This window comes from Accipiter gentilis, chromosome 26, assembly GCF_929443795.1.
Source record: "Accipiter gentilis chromosome 26, bAccGen1.1, whole genome shotgun sequence".
In the NCBI taxonomy this organism is placed as follows: Eukaryota; Metazoa; Chordata; class Aves; order Accipitriformes; family Accipitridae; genus Astur; species Astur gentilis.
The window spans coordinates 13,116,159-13,133,678 of record NC_064905.1 but is presented as its reverse complement, the minus strand read 5'-3'; the positions used below and the strand labels follow the sequence as shown (position 1 = coordinate 13,133,678).

At 61.0% G+C, this 17,520-nt stretch overlaps 4 protein-coding genes across 5 annotated transcripts; 2 read left to right on the top strand and 2 right to left on the bottom strand.

Annotated features, from left to right (window-relative positions):
- Positions 1-503: 503 nt before the first annotated feature.
- ARL10 (ADP ribosylation factor like GTPase 10) lies at positions 504-3,581 on the top strand. Its single transcript, XM_049829587.1, has 4 exons — positions 504-725; positions 1,329-1,491; positions 1,690-1,865; positions 2,319-3,581. Exons 1-4 carry the CDS (start codon positions 540-542, stop codon positions 2,493-2,495), a joined length of 702 nt encoding a protein of 233 aa, XP_049685544.1. The 5' UTR covers positions 504-539; the 3' UTR covers positions 2,496-3,581.
- A 147-nt stretch (positions 3,582-3,728) lies between these two features.
- On the bottom strand, positions 3,729-6,580 carry NOP16 (NOP16 nucleolar protein). Its single transcript, XM_049829594.1, has 5 exons — positions 6,419-6,580; positions 6,125-6,239; positions 5,325-5,394; positions 4,443-4,549; positions 3,729-4,170 (listed from the first exon to the last, which is right to left on the bottom strand). Exons 1-5 carry the CDS (start codon positions 6,523-6,525, stop codon positions 4,027-4,029), a joined length of 543 nt encoding a protein of 180 aa, XP_049685551.1. The 5' UTR covers positions 6,526-6,580; the 3' UTR covers positions 3,729-4,026.
- A 114-nt stretch (positions 6,581-6,694) lies between these two features.
- HIGD2A (HIG1 hypoxia inducible domain family member 2A) lies at positions 6,695-7,564 on the top strand. The gene is made up of 2 exons (XM_049829597.1): positions 6,695-6,903; positions 7,204-7,564. Exons 1-2 carry the CDS (start codon positions 6,789-6,791, stop codon positions 7,368-7,370), a joined length of 282 nt encoding a protein of 93 aa, XP_049685554.1. The 5' UTR covers positions 6,695-6,788; the 3' UTR covers positions 7,371-7,564.
- A 2,815-nt stretch (positions 7,565-10,379) lies between these two features.
- On the bottom strand, positions 10,380-17,476 carry CLTB (clathrin light chain B). 2 transcript variants are annotated; one of them, XM_049829588.1, is made up of 6 exons: positions 17,188-17,476; positions 15,401-15,447; positions 13,978-14,095; positions 13,563-13,674; positions 13,064-13,117; positions 10,380-12,560 (listed from the first exon to the last, which is right to left on the bottom strand). In XM_049829588.1, the coding sequence occupies exons 1-6, from the start codon at positions 17,369-17,371 to the stop codon at positions 12,389-12,391; spliced, it is 687 nt and encodes a 228-aa protein (XP_049685545.1). In that variant the 5' UTR covers positions 17,372-17,476; the 3' UTR covers positions 10,380-12,388. The 2 variants fall into 2 exon arrangements, with proteins under 2 accessions (XP_049685545.1, XP_049685546.1); XM_049829589.1 differs by lacking the exon at positions 13,064-13,117.
- Positions 17,477-17,520: the final 44 nt, after the last annotated feature.

Genomic DNA, 17,520 nt, shown 5'->3' with positions numbered 1-17,520 from the left:
GCCGCGGAGGCCGGGCATGGTGGCTCCCAGGAAGGCCCCGCTGCCGCTGCCGCCACAGAACCCGGCCCAGGGCAGGGATGCAATGTACCACCGGGAAACATTGAGGCCAAATGAGTCCCGTGGGCAGCGGGCGCAATTCCTGGGCCCGTGGGCACCTGCTGTGCCGGGTGCCAAGCTGCCGGGAAGGTGTGGGGCCAGTCAGAGCACTGGTCAGGGCGGTCCTGCAGCCTTCCTCCATCCCCACCATCCCTCCGTGTCCCCTTCCTTCCCTCCACCTCTCCATCCATCCACCCATCCATCCACCCATCCACCCATCCATCCACCCAACCATCCACCCATCCACCCATCCACCCATCCATCTCTCCCTCCGCCCCCACCCGCGGTCGGAGCGGCCCCTTTAAGCGCGGCGGTGACGTCAGGGGCGGGCACAGCTGGCCTGGCCCGCCGCCCGTGGGCACAGCTGGTGGGGGGGGGAGGGGGGGGGGGGGAGCGGGAGGCACAGCTGCACCGCGGCCGCGCGCTGCCGGTGCCGCTGCCGCATGGCTCTGCCCGGCGCCCTCCGGGACCTGACGCTGGCCCTGGGGGCCGCCGTGGCCGCCGTCGGTTCCCTCCTCTTCATCGCCTGGAAGGTCTACTTCCGCGGCACCGGCACCGGCACCGACTGGGACGGCTGGTGGGAGCAGGAGCTGCGGGAGCTACGGGACCGAGCCCCCCCCGGTGACACGGTAAGGGGGGGTGGGGATGGACCCTCGCCCGGACCCCCGGCCCATCGCAGGGCAGGAAGGGCATAGGGTCGGGATCTCCCCGGGATCCCCTATACCGGGAGCCCCTTAGCGGGATCCCCCCGATCCCGACGGGGCAGGGGGTCGGGATCCCTCCCGCTTCCTCACACGCCCGAGACCGTCAAGCTGGGGAAGGGGCAGGGGGTCGGGATCGCCCCTGTGATCACCAGGCTGGGGAAGGCTCTGGATGGCCGGCGGGGATTCCTCTGAGCACGAGGGGCTGGGGAAGGGGGTGCGGGGTCAGGATCCCTCTGGGTTCTCGCACCAGGATCCCCCAGAGCGGGTCAGACAGGATTCCCCGGGATATTCCGCAGGATATCCCCCTTGGGGACCCTGCTGCAGCCCATCCTGCTGGGGTAGGGGTCCCCGGTCTGAACCACCACTGGAGCCCACCGGGCTGGAGACAGCGGGGCACAGGGGCTGGGGGGGGGGGGGGTGTTAGGACCCCTGGCTCCGGGCTCATCCCTCAACCAGCCGCCCAAGCACGGGGCTGCGGGTCCTGGGATCAGCCCCCACCCACCCCGTGCCCCCCCTGTGCCCCCACAGCTGGACTGGCGGCAGGTGCTGGTGCTGGGGCTGGACGGGGCAGGGAAGAGCAGCGTCCTGCACTACATCTGTAGCCAGACGGCCAGGGATCACATCGCACCCACCTACGGCTTCAACTCTGCCCAGCTCTCTGTCGAGGGGCTGGAGATGGACCTGCTGGAGGGTAAGGGTGGCCTGGCCCCAACGTATCCCCCAGGGCTGAGCCTGCATGGCTCGGAGGGTACCCCCCGCCTGCGGGCACCGGGCTGGGGCTTCAGAGCATCCCGAGCGCCGGGAGGTCTGGTCCCCTGGGGTGCTGCGGTGAGGCGGCAGCCCTGCTCCCCCCCCCGTGCCGGTGCCTGATCCTGCCCATCTCCCGCAGTGGGAGGCAGCCAGAACCTGCGAGCGTACTGGCCCCACTACCTGAGCCAGGCCCACGTGCTGGTCTTCGTGGTGGACTCGGTGGACAGGTCGCGCCTGCTGACAGCGCGCCAGGAGCTGCACACGCTGCTAGCCACAGAGCCCCAGCTGCCTCTGGTCGTGCTGGCTAACAAGCAGGTGGGTGTCCATCCATGTGTCTGTCTGTCCCAGCTACCTCTGGGACTGTTTGCAGCAAAACTGTCCCTCCCCAGGGCCCCGAGCAGAAATTCTGATACCCAAAATCCACCCACTCTTGCAAAATCTGATCTCTCAGGGCCTGTCTCCTCCAGTCTTCATCAGAAGGCGCAGCTACTGTTACCAGCACCCCGGCTAAAGAGTTTCAGGAGAGCACCCAGGCAGCAGCCTGCAAAATCCCCAAGGGGAAATACATTCCCCAGGCAGGCAACCAAGCGCATGCCTGGTGCTGCTTCCTGCTAGCTTGCGCCAAAGCGACTCCAATGCAAGAGCGAGGCAGCCCTGCCTGCGCACGACCCCTGCCAGGACCACACAGGCAGGGCAGGGCTCCTGCCAGCCGGCAGCGTGGCTGCTGGCACTGCTCCCTTCCTGAGCGGCCACCTCTCTCCCTTGCAGGACAAGAGTGATGCCCTGAGCACGGCAGAGCTGCGGGAGGAGCTGGCCCTGCACACGCTCAGCAGGCAACGGGAGCTCTTCCTCCTGCCCACCAGCGCAACCTGGGCCAGCCTGAGCACCGCCACCAGTGTCCTCCATGTGAAGAACCTGCTGGTCACCCTGCTCTCCCAGCCCTGAGCCCGTGTGGGGGGCGGACAGGCTCCCACCCCCGGCGCAGTTCTTCGTTGGGGTCTGTGGCGTGAAGATGAAGGCTGGGTGGGTGCTGCTGGAGCTGACTCGCTGGTAGCAGGCTGCCAGTCCTGGGGTGTTTGCTGCACCCCACAATGTTTGGGGTTGAGCCGTGGCACAGCTGCCCTCAGGGAACACAAGCAGCAGGCTCTCCTCTCTGCCGTGTGGAGAGCAGCCACCTCCCCCAGTTCAGGGACGAAATCTCCCTTGGGATGGAGGCACAAGCACAGCTCTTACCTCCAGGTGAGCGGAAACATGCAGCACAGGGAAGGGCCTCACACCTTCATGGCAGCCCTGCAGGATATTAAATGAATGCAGCTGAACAAGTGAGGTAGCCCTCTTACCCACCTGCATGGACAAGTCATCCCAGGAGATGGGCTCTCCTTCCTGAAAAACAAGGAGTTACTGCTGGCACAGCCCTGCACCACAGCCCTGCCCGTACGACACACACCAGTAGGAATAACAAGCTCAGGCTGTCCCTCACTGGGGCTGAGTGCAGCTCTCAAGTTCCTCAACTCTGTACTTAAAGCCCTGTTTAAGAGAGATGAAAGCAGGTCCTGGGCAGCCCTGCACTGCTTCTCCACCCTGAACAGGGATAAAGATGGGCTGTTTGGTAGGACCTGTGCTCAGCAGGCATTTGCCCCCTGTCTGGTCTCCCTCCCTCTCAGCTGCCCCAGGGAGAAGCAGAAGGAGCGAGGCTTGGGGACCACAGAAAGCCCTGCCTACAGGCAGGAGGCTGCTGGGTCAGACCACGGGGCACTGGGTCCTGGAAAACCGATCGTGGAAGCTGAGGAGCACATCGGGGAAAGGGAGTACGTGCTGGCTGGTCTCCGCTGCAAAACCTTTGTACAGTCGCTCCTTCCTTTTGTCAATAAAAGAGGCTGATCACTCTGTGCTGCCCTCCAGCTCCTTGGCAGGGAAGAGACCCCCAGCCCTGTCTCCCAAGCTGCAGGCAGGAAGGTCACTCGTGGGGGAAGGAAGCAGGACATGGCCCCACCCCCAACCTCTGCTGCCAACAGGGAAATCAGCAAAGGCCCAAGCACTGCCTGCACCCCACAGGCCCCCAGCCCCGTTGCTGCAGAAGGTAACATGCGCCCGATGCCCGTGTCCCATGGGTTGACACCGGGATCCCTCCGACACGGGACTGCACCAAGCGAGAGCCCGTGAGCAAGACATTCACACCAGCTTGTAAGAGCGATTTATTTTAACAAGGCAAAAGAAGTGCTGGCTGCCACACAGAAACAAGCAGCACAGCACATTCAGTCCCAACGCCACAAGCCATGGCCAAAAGTCTTTCATGCCTGCTTGTAACTCCCTCTGTCTAATGAAGGTCCTTCCTCCATCGCCAGAGGCTTTGCATAGCTGAACTTGCAGGCACTGAGCCCGTGAGTGACTGTCACCTGTCTGTCAGTCCCCGCCCAGTTCAAAAAATGGTCATGTCAAGCCTGCACTTGCAGGCAGACCTGAGAAAAAAGGGCAGTCACTGCACATCCATCTTTTCCTGCTTGAGTGATGCAATGAAATCCTTGTACTCCTCGGGATAGAAATTCTTGTACACATTGATCTTTCTCTTAATCTGCTTGGGAGTATCCTGGTAGTAGTTCTTCTCATCTCGAGCCATTTCCTGTGACAAAGGAGAGGGTAAATCAGAGGAGTGGCCCCAAGAGCAAATACCAAACCAGCCCAGCCACGCTCCAAAGGCCTACCCAGGCTGGCCGTGATCACTGCCTGAGTCAGACAGGGATCTGGCCAAGGTTCAAAGTGCTGCTTTCCCTTAACAATCAGCTGACTACGAAACAGGAGCCAGGACAGAGAGGATTAGCAATTCCCATCCTGCAGAAGATCCAGGAGTGAATCGCTCCAGGTGCTCCTCGCTCTGGGACAGCCAGTACTTACCTTGTAGTTCTCCCCATGGTTCTGTATCATGTACCGCACATAGTCAATGAGGTCTCGTGACAGCGTGTTTGACTTCTTCTCAGGGAGACTGGCCTCATATTCCATCTCTAGGCAGAGGACAGAGACACCATGAAGCAGGGGAGGGAAGCAAGCAGCACCTCAGCAATCCCCAGTCTCTTCCCAAGGTCAAGCCCTACCAGTACTGCAGTAAAGAGCACAGCTCCTGCAGCACAGCTTGGCTGCTCACACACGCAGGGCTGCTTCCCAGCATGATTGTGCAGGAAAACAAACAAGACAACAGCCCTCCGCATAGGCTGCAGGCATCCAGGCCTGTGCTGCAGCTCCTTTCCAGCTCACACCATGAGAAGTGGAGCCATTCTGCCCAGGCTGCAGAGCATGACTGTTCAGAGCTGCCCAGCCCACAACTAAAACAATGCAGGGTACTGCAGCCACAGTGTCTCCTCACACTGGTGCCACACACCAGCAGTTTCAGAGTGACAAGAGCCCTCTCGGGGCCGCAGATAGAAATACTGCAAAAAAGGCAGCACAGGAGGGAAAAGGAAATTCATGAGACGGAGAACACACAGGAACGGCAGAGCTGCGGTCCTGGCTCCCGGCTCAGCTCCAGTCTGGCCGAGAACCCCCAGCTGACTGCTGCCAGGGGAGTACTCCTCCACAAGCCTGGACATGAATTAACAGCCTTCCCTGCCCCTAGCACAGCACAGCAACTAACGACAGCCTGGCAGCACAAAGATGACACAAAATAACCCACAGAGCCTTGGGAGAACCCCAAATGCAACAGCAGCAGTGTGGTTCAGCATGAAACCTGCCAAGGCTGGAGGTGGTGAAGTGCTCCCTGGGGACAACAGAAGCGGCACTGACCGTTCAGCACATAGGGCTTTCGCACTATCTTCTTTCCTTGCTCCCGTCCACTGCTTTCCACTTCCATCCCCTGTGTTAAATGAGAGAGAAGGCAACTCAAGAAAAGTCCATTTGGAAGAGAGCTGTGTCCCCATACATTGCTCCCAAAACTCCAAACTGCTTACATAATGGCTGCAAGGACCAGGAAATCTCAGCTGGCTTAATGAGCGCCTTATTTGTGCCATTAAGCTAGCTCGTGGGCAAGCCTGTTGCCCAAGCAATAGTGTGTGAATGGAAACAAGTGGCAAACAAGGTCACTCCTGGTGGTTTTTTTATGAGTGTGACATTTCACGGGGCCACCTTTCGCCTGGAAGCATTGCCCACCGATGCAGGCAGGCCGATGCAGGCCAGCCTATGCAGGCAGGGCAGGCTGGCGCTGCTGTACACAAAAGAGGCTTTCTTTGTTATCAGCAGCAACTCCGCTGCAGTGTTCCCAACCCCACCTCTCTCTGGCAAGTCCCAGGAGATTGACTGACATCATTTATATTTGTCCCAAAGCCCATTATTTCCCTGTGACACCGTAGCTCATTCCCACGCCAGGATCTTGGCAAGACAAGCATATTAATAAAGATAAGAAACCCATCCACCTACAGAGACTGACCCAGAGCCACCTGATCCGCGCTCCAAGGCAGGCTGCTCTTCACGCTGCCTTCCCCAACCCGGCTGCGTAACCTGGGGGAGGCCTGACCTTCCACCCCCGCAAAGGAGCAGCCCCAGCCGAGCCCCCTGCCCTTCCCCGGCGGAGACAAGGCCGCACTTACCAGCAGCTTCTTCCTGGGGATCGGGACGGCCTTGTTGGGATCCTCGGCCAGGCCCATCTCGGCCAGGTTCTGCGCCACCGACTTGGTCGGGTCCCAGGCATGGCGGATATGCGAGCTGCGTGGAGACAGGCACCGGCATCACGGGCTGCGCTCACCCTCCCCACAGACAAGCGTCCCCCCAAGCACCCACCGAGACGTGTGGCAGGTCCCCCCGGGGCACCCGCTCCCACACGGCCCACGCACGGACCCGCGCCGCCCCCCCCCCCTCCGTGGGCCCACCCCCACGGCCCTCACCAGGCGATACGCGGGGCGGCGCGGCGGCGGGCGCTGCGGTAGAGCCGCTTGCGGTTGAGGTTGTAGGAGTACTTCTGCCGCCGGCTCTTCCCCTTCGCCTTCGGCATGGCGGCCCCACGCTGCTGCCGCTGCCCCCTCCGAGCGCCGGGCCGGGCCGCGCGGGGCGGGGCCGCGCCGCGGGACTCCACGGGAAGTGTAGTCCCGCGCCAGCGGTGCCGCCGGTTGGGTTTGCCCGTTGCGGACTACAACCCCCGGCATGCCCCGCGGCGGGGGAGGGGGTGGGGCGAGCGGCCTGCCGGGAGCCGGCGCCTCTTCCTTGGCTACGGCAGCCGGGGAGGGTCGCGGGTGGTCACCTCTGCGAGCCGCAGCCATGGCGGCCGGTTCTCCCCCGCCGCTGGAGCCCAGCCCGCTACCGGTGTTCAGCGATGAGGGCTTCGGGGACAAGTTCCTGCGCAAGACCCGCGAGAACCCCCTAGTGCCCCTCGGTGAGGGGGGAGGACGTGGGGTGACGGGGGGGGGGCGTGAGGGGGGAGGGCCAGGGCCATGGAGGCTGGTGAGGAGGGAGGGCCGTGAGCTGCGGGTCGGCCCCTCTTGAGCCCAAACCCAAGGGGCTGCCCTCCGGGGAGGCATGTCTCTCGTTTGAGGGTGTTGTCTAACAAGCCTGTGACGCTCAGGTGCAGGGCTGGGAGGTGGGGGGAGGCGGGAAGCAGGGGTGAGCTGGTCCTCGAAGCCCCTGCCTTGCCCCGCTCCCCTGAGCCGTTCCTCTGTCCTTCTCTTCTGCACAGGCTGCCTCTGCACCGTCGGCATCCTGACCTACGGACTGATCAGCTTCAAGAGAGGCAACACCCGTCAGTCACAGCTGATGATGCGGGCACGTATCCTGGCCCAGGGCTTCACCTTCGCGGCCCTCCTGGGAGGCATGGTGGTCACGGCCATGAAATCTAGAAAGTGAAATCAGGCAAGAGGGAAGCTGTGGCCGCAGGCACGCACCCACCAGCCTGTGCCCCGGCTGGAAGGGTGGATTCTGGCTGCGTGTGGAGTTTTCTGTGGGACAGTTGTGATGTCTTGGTGGAGCCACTGTCAGAGAGGCTCTGTGTTCTAGAGCGCTGGAAACGCAGCTAATACACCCCTGTGATTAACCTGCAATTTGGGCCATGGCATTTTTTGATTCCCTCAGAGCTTATGGTTCTACAACACTGGAGGCTGTGGCTCTCCACCTCCATCAGACCTCTTGTCCCTGCTTGGTGCTGTAACAGTCTATTAAAATTGTGTCCTGTGGGTTGTGGTCTGCACTGAGGTCACTTTAGTCAGGAGGTGCACCAACATTTGAGAAATGAGCTGCCAGGGTAGGAAGGAACAGCTCTGTTTATGGCTTGATCCTGGCAGGAGAGAGTCCATAAACAGCGGGTGAGTTCTTTGGGGAGAGTATGTAATCTGTTTGGTTGCAGCTGGTGAGTAATAAAGTGAATTGCAGCAAGATTCTGACCGATGCTGGATTGCAGAGCATTGAGAAGCCAACAGCGTAGGAAGAAAAGGGAGCAAGCACGGCTGTCTCAAAGCTGTGGTAATGCAAGCAGGACATAAGAAATGTAACCCCCTGTGAAAACAAGTTGGGAACTCACATTTCCATAAACAGGGCCTGGCCGTGTTCTGTGGGACACACTGCTGCTTCCACTGCTTTTGCTGGGGAGTCGGTTCCTGCACAGCTCACTGCTTCGTATGAGCTGGAGCTGGCTGCTGAGCAAACGCCCTGTTCCCAGAGGGAGCTGCACTGCCTGTGTCTTGACAAACATCGTCATGGATGGCTCCAAGTCCCATCGTTGGCGTTAGATCATTTGGATCATACCAGAGGTGTTTGGTGTGTGTTGTGGTTTAACCTTAGCCAGCAACTAGCACCCCGCAGCCGCTCTATCACTCCCCCTCAGCTGGACAGGGGAGAGAAAATACAACAAAAGCCTTGTGGGTTGAGATAAGGACAGGGAGAGATCACTCAACCAATTACCGTCACAGGCAAAACAGACTCGACTAGGGGAAAATTAACTTAATTTATTGCCAATCAAATCAGAGTAGGGTAATGAGAAACAAAACCAAATCTTAAAACACCTTCTCCCTACCCTTCCCTTATTCCCAGGCACAACTTCGCTCCCAAATTCTCTATCTCCTCCCGCACAGCAGCACAGGGGGATGGGGAATGGGGGTTACGGTCAGTTCATCGCACATTGTCTTTCCTGCTCCTTCCTCCTCAGCGCAGGACTCCTCACACTCTTCACCTGCTCCAGCGTGGGGTCCCTCCCAAAGGAGACAGTTCTCCATTAACTTCTCCAATGTGGGTCCTTCCCACAGGCTGCAGTTCTTCATGAACTGCTTCAGCGTGTGTCCCTTCCATGCTGTGCAGTCCTTCAGGCACGGACTGCTCCAGTGTTGGTCCCCTGCAGGGTCACAAGTCCCACCAGCAAACCTGGTCCAGCGTGGACTCCTCTCTCCATGGGTCCACAGGTCTTGCCAGGAGCCTGCTCCAGCATGGGGTTCCCACGGGGTCACAGCCTCCTTTGGGAACCCACCTGCTCCAACGTGGGGTCTTCTGCGGGCTGCAGGTGGATGGAGATCTGCTCCACCGTGGACCTCCGTGGGCTGCAGGGGGACAGCCTGCCTCACCATGGTCTTCCCCACGGGCTGCAGGGAAATCTCTGCTCCGGTGCCTGGAGCACCTCCTCCCCCTCCTTCTTCACTGACCTTCGTGTCTGCAGGGTTGTTTCTCTTACATGTTCTCACTCCCCTCTCTGGCTGCAGTTCCTGTGCCCCAGCAACTTTGTTTTCCCTTCTTAAATATGTTATCGCAGAGGTGCTACCACCATCACTGACGGGCTCGGCCTTGGCCAGCAGCGGGTCTGTCTTGGAGCTGGCTGGCACTGGCTCTGTCAGACGTAGGGGAAGCTTCCAGTAGCTTCTCACAGAAGCCACCCCTGTAGCCCCCACTGCTACCAAAACCTTGCCACGCAGACCCAATACAGTGAGCAACAAGGCTTTGCTCTCCCATGTCAGGGCCACAGAGCAGGGAGGACATGGGGCGGTATGCTCCATTTGCTCTGTGGCTGCAGCAGCTTGTACCTGCCTGTAGGCAGAGTGTATCCTTGCAGAGAAAAGGGGCTCAGATGCCACTAACTGTGCTGCAATGCCTCCTCATTTGAGCCACCTGGTTTTTTTCCAGGCGTTGCTCTCTGGGTGTCTGCAAGTAGGTGCCTGTGCCCCGGCTCTCCCTGGCCTGCAGTGGCTTTGCAGCTTGCTGATCCCGCTTTGCCCTTACAAGCTTCTCTGGAGGACATGGTGAGGGGTAAACCCACTTCTGCCCACAAACGAGCGCTTGCTTTGTCTTTTCCAGGTAATTGCACTGGTGGGCCTCATCAAGGAGAGGGGGAAAGCTCTTGCCCACCAGAGCTGACTTCTGAGACATGAGGGTGGGGGACAAGCCATCACTGGCACTAAGCAGGGTGAGCTCCACCTTGGCACCGGGGAGCCTGGGGCTCTGCCTGCTGTGGGGCTGTGGCACTGCCTGCCTTCCCTGGTTGGCTGCCTGCTCAGCACATCTTTCCCAGAAGAAGCCGCTTTTGGCTGCCTGGTTGGCACTTCTAGCCTGTCCAGCTTGGGGCAGGGGTGTGAGAGGCAGCCAGTGGGCAGATCTACGAGCGCAATCCCTTGGCAGCCCTGGCAGCCTGGAGATAGGCTGGGGAGCAGCTTGGCCTGTCTGGGCAAGCAGGAGCTCGCAGATCCCCTCCCTGTCCTGCTGCCACTGCTTCTGCCCAGGGCAAGCGCAAACCCTCCGGCCCTTCCCCTCGCTCCAATTTTTTCCTGTAGTATGTGCTTCTCTTCCAGCCCTGTCGTTTTCACAGAAGGCTTCATGGCTGTGGGTTCTCTCCTAAACACGTATGCATTACTGAGGCAGAAAGACGACAGTGCCCTGTAGGATTGGAGATGTTGGTTTATTTTAACAGGTATTTTGAACAGTCACAGATACTAAAGCCGAGGTGATGTAGAACAGCTGTGGGCACGGCTCCCCAGGAGCTGGCTGCCCCTGCTGACATGGGGTGCATGGCAGCTGGGGGACCCAGGGGCCCAGCTGCCTGTGGGGGCTGGAGGGACAGAGTGCAGGGGAGCTCCCTGTCCCTGGTAAGCAGCCAGAGGTGCTTCCCGCTGCTCTGCAGTGAAAGGCAGAGGCAGGCAGCTGAGTCCCCCATCAGCGTCCATCCTGCACTGCAGCAGAGCTGCCGACATATGCTGGAGTGCAGGGGGACAGAGTAGGAGCAATCAGCCCTATGGAAAAGGGGGCAACACAACACCGAGTGACTCCCTACGTAACCATTTCCCTTCCCAGCCCGCTGCTGAGCCTGTGCCCCAGAGCCAAGGGTGCCCGGTCACCCCACGAGGGCTGCAGCAGCAGGGCAGGTGACCTTCCTGACTCGTGGAGCCATAGCTGCAGGGCAGGAGAGCTCTGCATACTTGCTTTTTGGCTGAACAGGGCTCTGCAGTGAGGCTCAAGCCAATGTTTTGTGGGCTCTGCTCCATGTCCCCCCAGCCCACTGCTGCGAGCCCTTCCCAAGCCCCCAGCGAGCCAGACCTGGGGCACAAGCTCAAGGCTGCCCTGCAGCAGGGTGTGCGCAGGCCTGCTCCTCTCCTGCCAGCTGGGAGTTTTGCAGGTTTCCAGGGCTGGGCCTCCAAGTTGGAGGGGCTGGTGCCAGCCCCACCAAGCAGAGGAGAGAAAGACAGTGTTTGGGCTGGGAAGAGTGTGCCTTGTGGGACGGGGAGCGGGACCGAGACATCTTGCCACACTGCCTTAGGTGCGCAAATCCAGCAGGGGCCAGAGACAAGCCACAAAGCAGCTGCAGACAGATGTGCGGGTTGTTCTCCAGGGACAGCACAAGCACTAGAACTCTGCCCAATCCTGCTCTGGGCCCCTGGGTTAGGGAGCTGGGGGCTCGACCTGCCCCACAGCATCTGGACCTTCCTATATGCTTCCCTGCAACCATGCAGCCTCAATCTTCTGTCCTAGTAGCAGGGGAAGGAGCAGAGCAGAGCAGAACCAAGGGCCCCCAAAGACTGGCACCCCATGTTCCCAACTGCTGGTGGACTTGGGGGAGGGACAGAAAACACCCTGCACACTCACCCCATGGCCCCTTCCCAGTGCCCTGCACCACAGTGCTGCCTGGTGCCAGCAGTCCCACAGGGTGGATGGGACATGGACACTGCAACTACTGCTCAGAGCCCCACCAGCTTTTTGGGGTGCACAGCCAGGCTGGGGAGAGTTCTGCTGGGCTTGGGGCAACTGCTAGCAGTCCCGGCCCAGCCTGGGTGCCTACACTCACATTCCTCAGTCCCTGCTAGCCTGGCAGCACAATGCTGCAGCTGCGCTCCCTGCAGGACCTAGCAGTGTGGAGCAGATTCGGAGCTGTTCCTCCACGCTCCCAGCCCTGCTTGAAACCCCGCAGGAAAGGCAGACGGCAGCCCTGGGTCCCACTAGGATCACTGCCTTGGGGCTAAGCCCCAAGCCCAGACATGGGGCTGCCATGCCTGCAGCTGCCCAGCGCCAGGACAGCCACAGGCAGGTTTATTCCCAGCATAGGGGTGAGGTGGGGAACACAGGGTGGAGCGTTCCCCCTCTCACTCAGCCATGCCCCTCGGTACAACCTCCTGCAGAGCCCAGGCCAGAGGCTCCCCACTAACTCAGATGTGCCACCCAGTGTCGCTTCCCGGGGAAATCCCACAGTAATAAATAAGTGTAAAAAGAGACCGATGCACCTTTTAAGCAAAGGAAAACCATGAGGAGAGTTACAACCAGTGACTCCAGCACAGCCGAGGTGCACACCAGGGAGCAGGGGGCAGACAGGGTGAGGACCCTCCTGGGCTGGCCCCACGAAGCCGTCCGGCTCAGTGAGCCTGGCCTTGCCCTGCTGTGTTCCCGGCTGTGCCAGGTGGCAGCTAGCGGGACAGGGGTGTCTGTTTGAGGGAGATGAGCACCGAGCGCATCCGTGAGACATCCTTGCTCTGCTTGCTGCTCTTGGGGTTGAAATCACAGAGCTGGGCCACCTTCTCCCACTCGGAGCCCGGGGTATCCTCCTTGGACTCCTTCAGGAATGCTTCCTCCGAGGCCCTGTGGAGACGTTGAGGGTTGTCACTAGCAGAACCCTTTCCCAAGGAGACCCTCCCCTCTGTCTGGGAACCCCTCGTGTCCCCGCTTCCTGTCCCCTTGCTCCAGCCAATGAGCTCAGCATCCTCCAGGATCCAGAGACACACGATGCTCAAGGCTGCTCTTGGCTGCACTCACCAAAGACATCATTCATCCAGGGGCGCTGGGGTGTCTGCCTGCTCCCAAGACTTCTCCGCCCCCAGAGCCATCCCTCAAAAGGCACAAGAACCCACAGCTTTGCCTCTTCACCCAGCCATGGGTGAATGCCACGGGGGCATTTCCAGGAGCTGCACTTGCCTCCTAAGACTCCACCATTTACAGATGCTCAGCTGCATCATCCTCCCTCCGGGACCTCTCCAGGGCCCAGTACCTCCCAGCATCCCCCCTTCCCTTGGCTGGGCAGCCAGTGCTGGGTCCAGGACCCCCAGACCCTGCGGGGCAGGATATGGTCTGTAAGAGGCACATACACATAGCCAATCACATCGGCGTCCGGCTGCTGGTAAAAGGCTTTGTCAGCGATCCTAGCCCCCGAGGCACAGACAGAGAGAGAGCGCAGAGCGGACAGGCAGGCAGAGTGTTAGAAAGAGAGAAACAGAGAGGGGATTAGCATCCTCCCAACAGAGCGCGACGCACTCATCACAGCATACCCGTCACCAGGAAAACCTGCCAGTGATGGCAGGGCTGCACAGACGGTGCCCCAACCCTGCCTTGATGTGAGGCCCACATGGGGGGCAGGAGGCATTAAGATCCCAGAGTGATCCCAGTGTGGTTCCAGCCAGGCTGGCTCTGCACAGCCGCCACAGCACCTTGAAGCCCTGGGGCCTCTCCCCTTGCCTGGCAAAGCTCCATCCCTGCAGGACTGGGCCCCACTGTGGTGAAAGAGGCCCCCAGACATCCCAGGAAGTCATATGGGGCTGCACAGCAGCTCCCATCGCAGCCCTCATGGCCATGCTGACCCTGATGTACCTGTTGTTTGCCCGGTTCTTCTCCATCTGCTCGTTCTGACGCAGGTTCCACTCCTCCAGGTCCTTCTTGGCCTTCTCACGCCATTCCTGCTCAGTCACCTTCGATGCCGCATCTAAGGCCGGAGTGAGACAGACCCCATCAGCTAGACTGGCACTCACTGGGTCTGCTGGGCAGCCCCTCGGCAGGAAGGACAGTTGCAGCCCCCCAGGCCTGTCCCCAGTCTCCACCAGTACTGTCTGAAAGGCATTACTGCCCCAAGGACAGCAGATCTTTGGCAGGGGCTCCCACACAGTGTGGTGCCTGAGACACCTCTCTGGGATGCAGCAGGGTCACCTCCAGGTGAGGGACCCCAAGGGCCCCAACTGCCACATCATGAGGTACCATGAGCGTGGCCACACACAGCCTTGGGTCTCACCCAGCTCCTCCAGGCGCTTCTTCTGCTCCTCCCTCCATTTGCGGATGCTCTCAGGTTCCTGGGTCAGGCGGTCAGCCTTGGCTATGGCTGCATAGGCATCCGTGGGGCCGTTGGACTCCTGCAGGCAATGAGCACCTCACCATCAGCCCCAGCTCTTCCCACAGCCCAGCCACCCAGTCCTGGCAGCAGGGCAGGACTCCACACTCCAAGCACTCAGACAAGCCAAGATAGGAGTTAGGGAGGGTGACAGCCTGGGACATCTGGGACAGTGTCCCCAAAGCTCTGCTCAAGCTGCTGTCCCAGCTCCCAGCCCCAAGCCCTGTCACCCAGAAAGACCTGCCAGTGTTCCCCTCCTTGACTTGCTGCTTGATACCAACGCAGCTCTCACATCCACCAGGCAGCCCCACAGCAGAGGACAGCCACCGGCTTTGTGACATGCTCGCCACCAGCACCGGGCTTCCCTGGCCCTGACTCAGGCCGAGGCAGCCCCAGGACTGAGCGTCATTACAGGCTTGGCCACAGCAGACAGGGAGAGCCCAGGTGAGAAGCAGGGCCCAAGGGAGGTACTGCTCTCTGCCTGGACACCAGCCTGCAGGCAAGAGCTGCCCTCGCTCCTGAGCCGAGCTGCCTGTACGGCTTCCCGCCAGGCCCAGCACCACGCTGGCTCAGCACCCCTCCCTAACACCTTCCGCTGGCTGGGATGCCCAGCCTGACACCGAGCTCATCAATGGGATTACAGCTTTCCTCCAAGATCCCCAATCTAATTAAGTCTGTCCCGTTTCTGATGTGATTATCATCGCATAAACTCGGCACGGGCAATGCACACGCCACGCTGCTGGGCTCTGAGTGGGGTGAAGGGCTTGTCAGATGCTGGCACAGCTTCTGCTGTAGCCAGCAGAGCTGGGCCTCAGGCTCCCAGAGGGAGCTGAGACCCAGGTGGGTGGACCCCATGAAACACCCATGGCCATGGGGCAAGTGGGTTTAATGGGAGATGCTGCCAAGTCAGCAAAGCAGGTGTCCCATGGCAGCCCTGTCCTGGCTCTGGCCTCTGCCAAGAGATGGTCCTGACTGCTCCGGAGGCCTCCAGGAGCTACTCAGGCTGGAGAGAGGGGCCTTCTGTGGGGAATAGAGGATTTGTCATCTGCTCTTAGGGCCCAGGCATTCCTTCAGGGCCCAGACCACCTGCAAACAGATTTGGGGCAGGTCCTGGCAGGTGGAACCAACCTTCTCTTCAAAGACGGGTGACAGTGGAGCTGCCAGGACTCCCCCATGAGACCCAGACCTTTCCAGGAGCACCACAGCTGTTCTGTGGCTGGATAGCAAACTCCAGCCAATCCTGGGGGCAGGGCAGTGGAATGCTGGCCCCATACCAACCCAATTCCCCTTAGCACCACTGGGCTGGGGCAAGGGGCTGAGCTCTCACCTGAAAGACATCTCCATTGACAGTGGCTCCTCCATTCTGGAAACCAGCTAGAGAAAAAAAGAAGAGAAAATAAAGCACAGCTATGGCAGCTGCAGGTGATCCCAGAGGGACTGGTGTTCATGAAACTGAAGCAAATCTGTTCCTGGGAGTTTGTCTGTGCCATTTCCAGCCCAGCACACCCATCCACAACAGCCCCATGCATGTGGGCCACGCCCCATGGCATCCTGTCCTTGGTGGGATTCAGCCAGCACCTCCCTCTCCCCCACACAAGCCTCTCAGGGCATTTATGTTTTTACGGTATTTTCACTGGTGTTTTATCTTATCTGAAGATTAGGGAAACTATTCCAGGCACCAGGCTGGACACAGGCAGGTGCTTTGACTGTAGAAAGACAACCTGACCAACCCCAGCTTGCAAGAAGCCAGGCAGAGGCTGCCGACAGACACAGACAGCTGACCCAGAAGCTGTTGGCCGAGTGCCCAGCAGTGCAGGGCTGCAAAGGGAAGGCAACCCTGCCAGGGACATAGCCCACAGAAACACTGCGGTGTGCTCCACCAGGAGGAAGAGGACAAGCATGCACGATGAGGTCCTCAAGAGCCCACCTGGGGGGATGCCCCTGGGACAAGCTGCTATGTTAGGGGTGAGAATGAGGCACCACTGAGACCCAGAGCTGGGGTATAGCCCCATCTGCCCCCCAGCCCCAGAGAACACCGAGAGCTGCACACCAGGGTCACAAGGCCAGCCCCATGAAGGGGTCTCTGCTGCTGGGAGAGAAAAGGCTTTGAAGGAGGCATACTCCAGGTCCTGAGCTCTCCCCAGTGGCGACCACACGGCTTCTACCAGCCGGCTAGCCGCAGGCACAGGCAGCCGCACAGCCACGGCGCAGCTCAGGCAAGCGCCGTCCCCAGGGTGCTCGCCCCCACAGTGCAGCTCCGACTACACCCAGCTCCAGCCTGCCTGACTGCATTTACCACCGCAGCCGTCAACACCTCTGAAGGCCCTGTGTGCGGAGAGGTGAAACCACTGCTCCACAGCCAGCACAAGGAGGCCCTGTGGGCCTGGGTTAGTGGAAGGAGCCAGAGCACTGTGGCAGCAGCCTCCCTATGTCCATGTAGAGAGCAGACTCCCGAGGCCCTGCCCCTGCAGACTGGAGGCAGGAGATCAGGATTAGCCTGCAGGGCCTGGGACCACAACGTCCCCTATGGAAATGCCTTCCATTGTGCACCCCAAAGGCCTCTCCTGTCTGTGGGGACAGTGACAAAGCTGACATTGCTCCTCAGCTCCACCTGAATGCCCCTCATTGCCCTAGCTGGGGCCACCAAGACCCAGAGACGGGCATCCATCCAACCCAGGGAACCCAGGCTGAGCACATGGGGAAGAAACTGCCCCACAGCTGGCAAGTCCCGGCTCAGGATTCATCGCACATCCTGAGGTTTGAGAGGGAACCCCAACGTCAGGCCCTTTGGGACCAAGCACAGACCCCAGATAGCCCTTGCTGGGATGCAGGCCTGGTCCACTGGGGAGCCCCGTCGCCTGCCCACTGGGGGCACACCACGGACCCCATCACCCACTGGGGATGCTGTGCATCCCACGGGGATCCCCAGTCCCACGGGGCGGCGGGGGGGGTGCAGCCCGGAGGGAACCCCTCCCTGCCCTCGGGGCAAGAGGGGGCACAAGTCCTCCTTTACACCCACGGGGGTGGCAGCCCCCTCCGTGCCCACCGGGCGCGGCAGCCAGGCGGACCCCGCGGGCCCCCGGCCGCGCCCGCCCGGCGCGGCGCGGCGCTCACCCGGTTCCGGCGGGGCCGCCTGCCCGGCCGGGGCGGTGCCCGATTCGCCGTCGGCCGGCCCGAAGCCCTCGTCGTTCTCGATGCCCGCGATCTCGCTCTCCTGCTGGGCCAAGAAGGCGGCGGCCGGGTCCTCCTCGGCGGCGGCCCCCTCGGACGACGAAAAGAAGCCGAAGTCGTCGGCCATGGCCGGCCCGCCCGCCCCGCTCCCGCTCCGGCTGCTCGGCTCGGCTGGGCTGGGCCCGACTGGGCCCGGGCGGAGCTGTCACTGCGGCGGCGGCGGGCGGGGCGGCCGCGCTGACATCAGCGGCGGGGCCGGCCCCGCCGGGCGCCTCC